Below are 13,918 nucleotides of genomic sequence, written 5' to 3'. Positions count from 1 at the left end.
TTTTAATTTAATATAAATTATATCGAAGCCCTATCCTCTATTATAATGTATTATCTCTACTTGTTATTATAACTGCCGTATTGTACTTGTTTTTATTTTGTATTTGACATGTTACTCTGTAATGTTGATATAAAACTGTTAGATTTTTGTCAAAGCTTTCTTATACTCTATAATTCAAATTTATATGTAATTTCCACTGCTTCTATTTGAAATGTATCAACTGTTTTGAGCATTGTTTCATTCAGTGGTTTTGAATCTAATCATCTAATCAGGGACTATTTTACACCTGGGATGCAAGGTGAATGCAATTTACTGCAATTAACTACCTGCTAGGACAGTGATTCTCAACCTTTTTCATATCAAGGACCCCAAATTTAGTCCACATTAGGGCCACGGACCCCCATTTGATGAGATTTTGTCTCTCGAACCCAAATCTGAGGATATTTTTATTGTCAGATGATTTTGTCCAGAATTTCATGACTGTCTGTATTGTAGGTAGAGAGATAACAGAGAAACTCAGAACAGTCATTCTTCTACATTCTCTAATTGTGTAAACTTCTTGTAAATTAAATAATGCTGAAGTTTAACAATTCATCAATTTGCTGGGGACCCCCTGGATCCTCCTCAAGGACCCCTGGTGGTCCCGGGACCCCACGTTGAGAACCACTGTGCTAGGACACAAAACCAGCAGCACTCTGGGTCCAGGGGATTGACAACCACTGGTTTAATTTGTGAGTTTCCTCATAGCACCATAGTTGACAGTCCATTAAGTGCCTGACCACAGTTTGAGTTCTGGCAAAGAAAGCTCAGTCCCTCAATCAAGCCTCGCTGCTCCCTGACCAGCAAGTTAACAGTCATTGTTCCCATTTCTTCTGTTTTTCCTGCTTTCCTTTGTTCGTTTTTGTTCATTTGCGTCCATAAGTGAGCATTTGGTTTAGTAGTTGTTATGATTCATTGTTCTTTTGCATTATCAATTAATTTGGAGAAATAACTGCTTTTGATAGTTATTTGCATTGTGTGAATTTAGTTTAGCTTTTTTTTCAGTTCTTCAGTTCACTCTTTGTTGCCTGATCATTTGATCATTTACTGAAACTGAGATTTGTGTTAAGTAATTGACAGATTGAGATTAATATGAATTATTTGTGTTTTGTGAATTATTGATCAAGGAGCTGATACTGAATTTTCTGTTGATGTAATGGGCTTTCTGTTTGTATCATTTTATACAGAAAACACCACTCAAACAGGAAAAAAAAAAAAAAGAAATCTCACTGTTGTGGAATACGGACCTTGCTCTCCATCTGTCATTTACTCAATAGCTCGTATTATGAATGTATCCAGGATGCTCCAGCCCCAATCCCAATAGGTGCCTTACATATAACAACTAGTTATTATGATGATCATATTCTCTTGAACTTGTCTGAATCCACAGTTTCCCAAGTAATGGGTTGGCTGCTTGCATCACCGTGCGGTGGTGACGTGCGGCGCCTGGGAGCTGTCCCAGGAATCATGGTGCTGAAGCTGCAGCACCAATTCAGCAGCCAATGATCACTGATCATTCCGGGGCTACGGATGCATTCACCTAGCAGGACGGTCCGAGAATCGTGCTGGAATTTAATGGATGGATTTAAACGCACCGACTTGTTCCTCGAATATGGAAATTCGATATTTGGCTTTCAAAGCTGTGAAGAGACTTGTGCAAGACCTGCAGTCCGGCTTGGAATCTGTCAAAAAAGCCTGAAATTGTGAGTCATATGGAAATCGGTGTAGCTCGTCAGGTAAGAGAGATTTGCTTCCTAACATGGCACCCCATCGATTGATTTGGTTTTGCTTTAAATGGACAGGATGTCGACAGTAACCCGAGCACTGCTGGTTTAAAATTGCGCTTTCGTTGAATATTGTTGGAATATTAGAATTTTAAGATTGAGCGCTGCAATTTTGTTTTCTATTAGGCTACTGCTTAAATTGCGAGCCATTATACAGACAGATGTGATTCCGGGTTTATGCACTGGACGTGAATCTGGAGGGAAAAGACTGTCCAGATAGTTTATGCTGTGTAGACCATGCAGACTGTTATAACTGATGCCATGAAATGACCGTGGACATTTGAGTGAACGGGGCATAGCCTAATTATTTGAATGCATATTCCTATCAATCTAACATCTGACTTTCCCCCTTTTAGCGATTCCATTTATTGAACTTAATGGCTTCAGACACTTGTTTGCATCGATGGAATTTATTTTCTTGTTGGATTTACTCTCTCGTGGGGAAAAAATAAAAGACTGAAAATATACCTACATATGTCTACATAGGAAACTAAAAGCTACACCAAAATCCCAACAAACACCACTGGAAGACGCCCCCCCGCCCCCACCACCCCATCCCACGACATATGAAGAAGTGCCTGCTCATGACGGGGGCACATGCTGTTTGCTTTCAGCATCATTGTATGGTGCTGTGAATTTGTAGCCGGAGACAGGCTGATGCTGCGCAGCCAGGGCATGCTGAAGAGCCGCTGCTGCGTCCTGCTCGGTGACCTGAGGGTGCTCCTGCTCGGGCCACCGGCGCCGCCGACACCGCTGCCTCCGCTGACCCCCATGAGCGGACAAGCCGCGGAAAGCCATGAGACGGGCGTCACTGTCCCCGACAACAACAACACGTTAGTGCGGGGCCACCAGCACGCGGGGGACTGGACTACCCCACCTGCGGGAGGAGCCACCGGGCCACCGGGGGGAGACCGACAAGTGGCGGGCTGGGTTGATGCGGCAGAGCTGTCGGCGGCCCTGCGCGGCTGCAGCAGCTCCTCTGATGACTGCTCAAAGGGCAAGCTGGAGGAGAGATTCTCCCTCACCAGCTACAGTGAAAGTGGCTTCAGGACGCCTGTGTGCAGGATCTGTTTCCAGGGACCAGAGCATGTAAGTCAAGGAAGAATGTTCCTCTATTTGCTGCTGAGCTGCAAGAGGGGGGTTTCTTTTGAAGAGGTGACTTGCTAAAATGAGAGATTAATGTCTTACTGTTATATTCTATGTCATTAGTCTAAGATCATGTTCCATCTAGGGCTAAGAGTATGCAGGTTGTCACTCCATCTAAACACTACACCAGCTCATTTCACTAATTACCCCACATGCACACACACTCGCACTGAAGGTATGCAAATGAGTGAAATCTGTTGGTGTAGTGTTTGGTTGGAATGAAAACCTGCACACTCTTTGCCCTCCATGAAACATGACTGGAGACCACTACAGATTAACTATTCATGTTGGCAGAACATTGCATATTCAAGCCCAGATATCAGTCACTGCTCTTGGAGCGCTGATATCAAGCATTCTTTTACAAGAGGATCTACTGGTCAAGTTTCTTTTCCTCTGAGAAAGCCCACTCCCAGTGTCTTGTTAGGATAATCACACAGCTGCTGGAGAGCTCTCTCAGCAAGGCTCCCACTGCATCCTGCCCTCATCACTTTGTGAGGCATGAAAAGACAGCTACCAGTGGGAGGATAATGAAAGACCCTGTCCCCCTGGTTGACAAGTGTGGAGGATACACAGAGATGCCATAACAACTCATTAGAGCCAAACGCTTACTGTGAATTCATACCGAAACATTATGTGCGTGAAAAATCAAATAATGCTTCTCACTCTGTTGCACACACACCACCTGAAACAGTAGAAATTAATGTGAACAGAACGGCAGATACAAGAGAGAACGGCAGTCGCATTAGTCACACTGTTTGTCTCTGGCTTTGAGGCTATATTGATGAATATGTCACACTTCATCAATCAGCAGAGGGAAAATCTGGAGGAGATGGCCAAGGTGTGCCGCAATAAATAAGACTAAATTATAACAGAAGAGCAGACAGTTTGCGATTTGCAGCCACATTAGTTGCACTGTTTGTCTCTGCCTTTGAGCCTAGATTGACGAATATGTCACACATGGGGGGGGTGGGGGGGGTGTAGAAAAAATATGAAGGAAGACAACTAAGGTGTAGCACAATAAGCATACTTTTTTCCCCAACACTCTACAATGTACTTATAGTTATGTTGCCTTTACCTTAGCAAGTTTTCCTAATTGTTCAGATTTATCATTTTATGGTCATACCATTCCACTTTGTATAGCTTCATCTCTTTATATATCATCAACTAATTACTCCAACAGCAAAATTATGTATCATTCCACCTCTGAGCTTGCACTTTCAAATCATTACTGCCATGGGATCTAGTTATGAGATTGGAAGACGAGGCCTCAGATCCTTGTTATTTCAAAAGCTCGACAGATAGGCAGCAGGCCCTGCAATGCATACAAAATACAGCCTTCGAAAATTTGCAGTATTTCCCAGGGCCTCCTCCAGCTCACCCCATCGACGCTTCTTTGAGACATTGCAGCTACTCAATAGCACTTGATTTTCTGCCATCTTTTCATTATGCAAGTTCTTATCTATCACCATCCTTCCCTCTCCTATCGTCTCTGCTGTTGGTTTGGGTGAAGTCCAGATATAGATCTGCTGAGGTGTAAATGGGTACAGGAGCAGGCAGCTCCATTGGAAAGGAGAGATGAGTGGACTGTCTGTGTGTCACTGTGTGATACAGGCAGCGGGGACATTAGTTATCCTCTGTTCTCCCTTAGCCTCCAGGATGTCACGTAGACCAAGGCAGCCAGTATCTGATCTGACAATCCACCTCCAAAACACTTCCATCCCCGGGGCTGTGATACTCAAGACAGTGTGAGGAAGGGAGTGAGGGACGTAGTTTTTAAGTATCCTGCTAGAAAAGGGCCTTTAGCTGAATGTTTGACAGAGGCAACCACTGAAAAATGATTGTATTCCGAATAAATATACCGGCACCAAGCCTAACCTTTGCTAAATAGTCTATGTAATCTTTGTTGAGTCGAATCGATCTTGATGTTGTTGGTACCATTGTGATGGAGGCTGTCCTTAGCGATTCCCAATTTAACACCCTGTTGTTTCAAGTCAGACTACTTGTGTTTGAGTCAAATTATAGCCTCAGACACAGTAAATAATGAAAAGTTGAGCCAATATCAGATGAAGTGGCACTTTGACATTCCAAAGGTAAGACCCATAATATATTCATGTCTCTTACTTCAATACCTCCAGTTATTCATCTAGTTTTCATATACAGCTACCTTGAGACCCGTTTCCATTTTCCATCAGTTCTATTCAGCGAAAGCTCAACAAGAAGCTTAACAAAGGGCTCGCTTTATTCAAGCGCGTGCGCCCAGACCTGGTCTAGACCGCATCGCTCACAGATCCACTGTGAACAATTCCTCTGCCACGTTTTCTTCAGATCATACAGATCAGCAGGAAATAACACTGTATCGCATTGTCCTTGAAGTGGAATAATATTAAAGGAAAGCTGTGGAATATGTCCCCGTTTGAGGGATCCTTTCCTGGAGTGTCATGCACTATTACATTGAAGTGGCCTTTGGGGCAGACGCTCCTACTATCCAGTCCTCACTTCAGTTGCATGTTAAGAATGTGAGTGTGACTCCCTGCTGCTTAGAAAAGATGCTGGCTTTCACTCCTAAATCATAACACAGATAATGCACTTGCACAGTTCATTTGTCAGAGGCACAATGAGAGCCCTTGAGGGGTCGAGTTAGCATCATTCTCTCTGCGAGGCCCCACAGCGCCGGAGCACTATGCTTTCTGTATTCCATCACATGTAAGATGGCTCCTCAGCCATTTCTTGGGAATGGGATATAAACAAGTTACATAAGCGAATGAAATATTTTGGCCCTAGCTGAGGTCTATTGGCAGGAGCTATGAAGTCATAAACATTAGATCAGAAACCCCTAGTTATTGCTTTTCTATTCAATTGCTCTTTATCGGGCCCATTAACTATTACCGTAATGGTGCCGCAGAATAAGCGATGAGCGGAGCGTCCTCCGGCATATGTTTTATGAAGGGTCATTATAGGTAAATAAATCTAAACTTATATGCCCTGACTTGGGCCCTTCAATTCCATTATTCAGTGGCTGTACTTCTTTTCTCTCTAACTTGTTGGATAGGGTTATTACAATATACACAATGAATCTGTATTTTAGATGACTTGCAGGTTCCCGGAAAAAGAAATGCTTTTGGCCTGAACGTCTTTTATTGGCCGATGTAAAAAATCTCTCTTGTTTTGTTTTGGGGTGAGCTAGTTTATTATCTCACGGTGTCCCCTCGCCTAGATTTAATGGAGTTCGCTTGCCCTGATTTCACACCCTTAAAAAATGTGAATCTCAATCTGTAATTCAGTTTCATGTCATTACACAGTAGCAGCCAGATGTGGTTCTGGGTTTATGAGGAGAATATTAAGTGCGCTGAGTTGTTTTTGAGATAGAAATAATGTAGCACAGAGAAATGTAATAATATGACCAAACTCCAGTTATTAATAGAGTACATTGTTTTACAGTATAATGTAGTAACGTTGCTGTTTGATCAGCAATAGGACATTAAGCTGTAGCGCGTGTCAGTGTGTGTGGGCTGTAATGCCACATTTGTTAGCAGACTCTTTTGCTCGCTCTGCGGCCTCTGTTGCATGGGAGTGGATCTAGGTTTCAGCTCTTGGCTGTGATCAGGCCTGTCACAGTGAGTAGTCCGAGTCCCACTGGACACGGCAGAACTGTTCTGGTGCGCCTGCCAATACACTCCCACCATGGCCATCTGTAGATGGGCCTTTTCTCCTCTATCGCCCCCCTTTTTTCCTCCCTGCTCCGCGACCAGGGTGCTGCTCCGTCTGTCAGAGATGTCAGGACAATGATGGCGTGGAGACATCAGTTGGAGCGCTGCTTTGTGTTTCTCCCCACAATCTCTGCAATGCTGTGTTCATGGTACAGATTGGACAGGGAATGTGAATACGGAATTAACAATACCTCGGCTTAGAAAACAAATACCTTGGCTTAGAGGGGTAGAGCTACATCCCTTTTTCATTCATTATAGGCTTTTGTTCAGTCCCATTTAGATTAAGAAACATCTTTACAAGGAGGTCCTGCTTTGAATTTCATAGATCCAAGTTTCTTTAACTGCAGGTCAGAAGCCAAAAAGGGCAGCGGGCCTACATCTTTTGGGTTCCCATATGACAAGGCTTGTAATATATTTTAATGAGCTTGGGACCCAGGGTGGAAGAATACATTTCTCATTTGTATCTCAGGCTGAAAATGGTTTAAGAATCCCTGGCTTAGATGGTGAAGTTAATTGCAGAGTCTTTTGTGTACTATGTCATTGATAGGTTTTTTTTTTTTACCTTTTATTTATCCGGGGAAGGTTGACTGGGCAATTTTGGTGATTTTTTTGTTTTCACTTAAATTGAAGGATTACACAGCCGTCTATGGGTTGAATTCTATCATCCTTGGATTTCCAGAAACCCTTTCAAACCCCATAAGATGAGCTCAAAATGCAATTTTTCTCAGTTTCTAAAAAAGTTGACATTTTGGGGTGTCCTGGTGGTTGAGTGGTTTAAGGCGGGTACCATGTAAATGCGACGTCCTGGGTTTGAAGACCTTTGCTGCATGTCATCCCCTTGTCTCCGCCCCAAACTTTCCTGTCTCTCTCCACTTTGATCTGTCTAATAAAGGTAAAAATGCCCCAAAAATTATCTTTAATAAAAAGAGTTGACATTTTGGAGATACAAGGTTTTCAAACGGCAGCAACAACATGTTTTTTTTTTCAGTAACGCCTTGCTACACATACCCACACACTTACACACACATTCACACCAGGGAGCTGCCCAGTACAAACACAGTCTGTTGACCACTGGGGCAAACGGAGGGTAAATGCCTTGCGCAAGTGCATCTCGACAGCAACTGTTGGCGGGAAGCGCGCCTCTCTTTCGCCCTCCCCGCCCACATCTTCCCAGCAGGCATAGGTTTTTAGCCGGCCACCCTCTGGTCACAAATCTGCCTCTCCGACATCTAGGCTGCCACCGCCTAGGGCTTCGGCTAAAACGCAGAACTAGCAACAATTGTCATTAATTTTGCTTGTTATTCACTAAAATCACCCAGTCAGGCAGAGAGTGGGGACATGAAAGACCGTTATTTATATTAACATTTACATTTTAGGCTTTTGGCTGGTGCTCCCATCCAGAATGAGTGCAGGAGTGGAATGAGCTTACATTCCTAGATGACCAGCATTTACTGAAGAGTGCAGCGCTCAGACAATAATATAAAAAAAGATATTGGATCCTGTTCAAATTTGACACGGAAAATCTAAATAAAGGCGTATGAACCAGACATAAGAGGTTAGGTTTTACAGTTTTTCTTTAACAAGACAGAATCAAGGTCGAGTAGAGAGGGAAGGCAAGGAGAGGAGGATGTGATTTAAGGGGAAGAGGAAGGAGAAGGCACGGGAAAATTAAGCATTTCTTGATTTTAGGGGCTATTTCTTTTTAGTCTAAACGTGTATGTGTATCCCTATAAACTTGAATGATGAATCTGAACACACCACTTTTGTAACTATAAAAGAACATTGCTGTAAACACGACTATTCCATCACAGTGTTTTGAAGGGCTGCAGTAAAAAGAAGTTAAAGTAACAAACTCTATTGTTCAGTGTTTTGCATCTTCTTTGGGCTTTGTTCTTTGACAGAAGCGTCTGTGGCTAATCCCTCCACCTCTCAGCTGTGCCAGTAATCAAGGATTTGGACTGTCAACTAGGTGTAATAGTTATGACAACGCAAGGCTTTCATGTCATTTCTGAACTGGCATTCTACTGAAATAAGATTGTGCAGTGCGTGCGTGCTTTCCTACCTGCCTGCCTGCCTGTGTGTAAACCTCTGAGAAAATCAATAAGACACTGCAAGGAACTGCAAACATATATGCATGTAGGTGATTTATATTGCCTGTAAAAGGATTTTCTACAGAGAGGGTACATAAGGTGAAGAAACTAGGGATAATTAATCGGTTAGTGATTGCTATGGGCAGATGTTTCTCCTAAATAGGAAATCAGTACTCGACCTACTGAGGCTCCAGTCCAATGATGTGAAGCAGAAAATGCTAGCTTGCTTCATCTCCAGTATTGCATTCTGTCTGCTATTAGTGAAAAAATGTGACATATTCATGGTATGTATCAGTGCAGGACCTTATTGTTCTTGATTTACACTTCCAGTCAAAAGTTTGGACATTTATTTTTCACATTTTAGAATAATAGTAGAGACATCAAAACTCTGAAATAACACAAATGGAATTATTTTATTTGTCTAAGAAACACATTTCAAGCATTTAATAAGCATAAGCCTTTAGATCAAAATGGCTTTAAGATAATAAAAAACATAGTACATTCAATCAGGCCTATCCAAACTTTTGACTGGTAGTGTAAATCAGTTCAACACAGGTATTAAGGCACATTTCTGTTTGACCTGCACTACAACTTGCTCAGACAAGACATCTACCAGAAGTAAAGAAAATGGAAAAACTCTAAGCCTAAGATAATAAGATGATCTTAAACTCGGCTGTGAAGGTTATTTATCAACTTAAATGAACTGAATTATAATAATAAACTCTTGTCCTGGGTCCTTAGCTGCAGTCTTCTGGTGCTGATTGGCTGTGTCTGTCCTACAGGGGGAGCTGCTGAGCCCGTGTCGCTGCAGCGGGTCGGTGCGCTGCACCCACCAGCCCTGCCTCATCAAATGGATCAGTGAGAGAGGCTCCTGGGCCTGTGAGCTATGCTACTACAAATATCAGGTCATTGCCATCAGCACTAAGAACCCACTACAGGTGAGCTATTGGTGTATTACAGAGCGAAGTGGAAAACGGTGAGCTTTTAGTGGAAAAACAGCTGAGCCAGAAATTGAATTTTTAGAATATCCACAAGTAGGGAATGTATGGCCAAGATACTGTAGGTTCTTGGAACTAAGAGAATCTGTAAAGTTAAAATCCAATCAAAAACTCGAAACACTGAGTGCCAAAATCTATGTTTGCCAACATTATCAAATCATCTCAAGGGGAGAGCTATTTGGGTATATTGAGATGGGGGTAGATAGCCCCAGGCCCTTTTCCTGTGAGACTCATTTGGACGCATTTTTGTTATTCATATCGTAATTTGTTTTTGGTTGGGAGGAGAAAGCACCTAAAACATCGTTTTCAGTAATTATCCTGTGTTTACCGCAACTCTAGTTCTGCCCTGATCATAAATTGAGAAGAAAAAAGCTGAGAATGAAACTTTGTATAGAAACAGGGCTTGTTTCCCAGTGTAGTTCTGTAGACAGATTGTGGAAGCAATCTCTCTCTCTGTTTTAGACTTTGGTGATATAATCTATAGGCATTCAATAGTCTCCACTCTTAAGTAGAGATAGATGCTGTCTACTCTCCAGCTCTTTGATTTGTAACTGGAAATACTGCATTTTATAGCAAAAAGTGAGCAAGCCCACTGTTTTTGTGAGATCAGGATTGGTTTTTGTTTATTTCTAAAACTCTTCTCCTCGACTATTGCTGTATCTTGCATTGTTTATTGACTGGAGAGTTGGAATTGGACTGGAAATAGAAATGCTCTCGGGACTAGCACTGACCTGGGAAATACTGCCTTTAGATTTTGTGTTTCATATACCTGAAGACAAATGCTGCGAACCCTGAAACTTGATGCTTTGGTTGCGATGGAACATTTCAGGAATCTGATGAAAATGTGAATGTTTTAATTAATGATTTGTGAATGTTTTAATTGATGACTGTAGACATTGTTTGTGTCTTTCTCTTGTTTGTGTTTCTCTCTACATAAGCACTCCTCTCCTACGCACTCCTTTTCTGAGAATTAAATAAAGGTTAAAAGAGAAACAAACCAAACTGATTGTTCTCTGGTCTGTGTCTCTCCATGCAGTGGCAGGCCATCTCCCTGACAGTGATAGAGAAGGTGCAGATAGCAGCAGCCATCTTGGGCTCCCTGTTCCTGATGGCCAGTATCTCCTGGTTGGTGTGGTCGTCTTTCAGCCCGTCAGCCCGCTGGCAGCGCCAAGACCTGCTGTTCCAGATCTGCTACGGCATGTACGGCTTCATGGACATCGTCTGCATCGGTGAGGCGCTACATTTCAGATTACAGGGGATCGGTTCATTACTTGCTGAATTTAATCAAATGGTTGGAATTCTTTTGGAATGGCCTTGTGGTTTTGGATCAAATAGAATTGGAGTACTTACATCTTGAGATTGGATTCTGAGATTAATATTAAGTGCGTGGAGTCTTGTCACATTATCCCAGGTCAAGATGTGCCTTTGACTTATGATTCTTGGGCCATAGCTTTACCAATATTTTTGTATTACAGTGTTGAAACATGATGAGATGCTGGGTCAAAACTTACTTGATAAATTAAACATGCATGCAGCATGTTTTCAAGTCTTGGTACAGTCCTATCAGCAACCGAAGTGGTTTTCTTTGCGTGCATTAAAAAGGCTTTCAGCACAACATTAAACACTACAATAGCAATCCCCAGCAAACTTTGAAGACCAAGGTACTCTGACACGACCTCGGAGAGAAAACTGTGATGTAGCATTTTCAACTATTTTCTGAATTTGCGTGGGAGTCGTAATTGAAGCTTTAAACCCGGAGAAAATCTTGTAGTGTCGCTCCTCTTGAGCTTGGCTGCCTGTGTGCTTGGATGACTGTCTGATGGCATCTCACATTGAGAAAAGCCTAACTGCCACTGCAATAGACAGCAGGATGAGAGGAAGAGGAGATTGATTGTCTCCGGTTTGGTAGCAGGAATTGACTGTGGAGTCATTAACTCTGCACTTTACAGAGATTAACTTGTCACCTGGCAGACATTAAAGAGAAAAGACTTGACTTTCTCTTATCAGCAGACAAAGACGGAGTGGGAGAGAAACAGAACTGAGGAGGAGAGACAGGATTTCTTATCATTAAACTCGGTAAATAGAGGAGAGTGGAATTATTACCTGTCCATACTTGGGAAAACTGCTAGCACTGTGGTTGCTGCACTGCTTGAAGCTTATGTAACTGCTTATCATATGCGATGACAATATTATGCTAATTGTAAGAAAAGACATAGTGAGCCATTATAACGTAATTATGTTGTTCTATGATGAATACAACTGCAATATGTTGTATATTGGCTATAATGATAGTGATGATACTGTCTAAGCACAATAAGAAGACACAAATATTTCCCTTTACATGAATCTACTATAACAAAAACAGGCTGTAAAATCTTGGGGTCCATGCATCTCTTGTTACAGATTGATTTCAATTTTCCAGCATGCTGAGTTCAATGAGGACGAATCAATAAGCAATTTTGAACTGTGATAAGATATTATCGAACAAACCCACAGAACGAATACATCATCTTTGCTAACCTAAAACCTAAAATTGGTGTGTATTACTGTGTCGCAAGTTGTACCATGTCTTACACTTTTTCATGAAATAAAGATCTTATCTTTGGGGTTACGGTGCGATACTTTAAAGATTAGTTGTTTTGTTCTGCTGCTCCCACAGCTAATACTTTCTGTGGGCTTCACCTTCACCGTCTGCCTTAACACAGTCACAGTGAATCCACCACTGCAGAGATATATCACTCTGTGGTATCATTAAGACTGCTGCCAGACAGTGACATTGTCTAATTGATGTTCTGATCTCCACAGCGCTAATTGTCCACGAGGGACCCTCTGTGTTTCGCATCTTCCACCGCTGGCAGGCCGTGAACCAGCAGTGGAAGGTCCTGAACTATGATAAGTCTATGGACAGCGACGACCTGAAGCAGGCCGCCGTGGACAGGACGCTCTCTCAGCCCAGCCAGGGCTATCAGACTGGGGTAGGAGTGTCCACCTCCACCTCCTCCCTGATGGTGGTAGCCTCCACCACCCCCGGCTCCACCGCTACCACCGTGGTGACGGCCACAGGAGGACTGGGCGCGCACGATGACCCCGGCGCAGTGCCGGACCAACACTGTCCCTACAACATCCTCCACCTCCTCAGCCACCTGAGGCAGCCGGAGGTCCGCAGCCAGCCCAGCAACAGCACGCGGGAGCTGGTCATGAGAGTCACTACGGTCTGAGGATTCAGTTTGAGGCCTTATCTTGCGCGAAGGTGGAAGGTTTATAAACTGGCAGACAGTTGAACACGGTCTTACCCTAACTGCACTGGATTAATACAATGTTCTTGTTTGTTTCAAATGCATCTCTGATGTCCGTACATGGATTGAATAAAAGTCGAAGTTGTTTGATTTGCAGAATGGGTTGGAAAATAATTATTCTGGGGATACTTAAAGAATAATTAAGATTTTTTTTTATCAGGACTTCTGTCTGTATCGCATGACAATAATACAAAAAATGTCATGTTTTGAAAATCAGAATTCTCTCTTCTCTTGTCAGCAGCAATACTATCTAGAATTAGAAATTTTGATGTACTGAATGTTTGTAAGTACAGTCATATTCACAACTAATTGGATAATTAGTTGGGCCAACATCTCCATGCCTGACAATATGTTTCTCCTCAAAAGCAGTAGTGCCACTTGCAGTCCATGTGGCACATATTCATTTTTGGCTATATCACCAATAAGTAGCTCCCAGAGCCAATGGTTTCCCAGTCTCCTCTTTCCTGAGTATCAAAATCAGATGTGCTCTTTGATACTTGTTTATAGCCCTTGTTTCATGTCCATGAAAGATCACTTTTCGTCACAAGGGACACTAGATCTCAGAAGCATGCTGTGGGAGGGCAGAAACACTGTTATAAACATTCTCATAGCAGGGGATTTATTGATGTTCCCAAGCTTTCCTCTGCTTCAACAGATTGATTCTGTGATAGTAGGCAGGGGAGGCCTGTCTAGACGCTGTGTATTGCTGTAGCTCATTAGGACACGGTTTCCCAAAAACATTTTGATGCCAATGTTATCCATCATAAGAAAAAAGACAAAGATGATCATAGTGTGAAAATGTTTTTCAGGAACCGTGCCTTGAATGTCTTTGAGCCTTTCCCAACACGCATTAAACGA

At 42.5% G+C, this 13,918-nt stretch overlaps 1 protein-coding gene across 1 annotated transcript; it reads left to right on the top strand.

The window, feature by feature from the left end:
• Positions 1 to 2,480: 2,480 nt before the first annotated feature.
• Positions 2,481 to 13,046, top strand: LOC139926616 (E3 ubiquitin-protein ligase MARCHF4). Its single transcript, XM_071918384.2, has 4 exons — positions 2,481 to 2,912; positions 9,549 to 9,704; positions 10,801 to 10,993; positions 12,570 to 13,046. Exons 1-4 carry the CDS (start codon positions 2,481 to 2,483, stop codon positions 12,980 to 12,982), a joined length of 1,194 nt encoding a protein of 397 aa, XP_071774485.1. The 3' UTR covers positions 12,983 to 13,046.
• Positions 13,047 to 13,918: the final 872 nt, after the last annotated feature.

Source organism: Centroberyx gerrardi, chromosome 10 (genome assembly GCF_048128805.1).
Source record: "Centroberyx gerrardi isolate f3 chromosome 10, fCenGer3.hap1.cur.20231027, whole genome shotgun sequence".
NCBI classification, from domain to species: domain Eukaryota; kingdom Metazoa; phylum Chordata; class Actinopteri; order Beryciformes; family Berycidae; genus Centroberyx; species Centroberyx gerrardi.
Note: the sequence above shows the minus strand (reverse complement) of the source record. Positions and strands in the feature narration are given on the sequence as shown.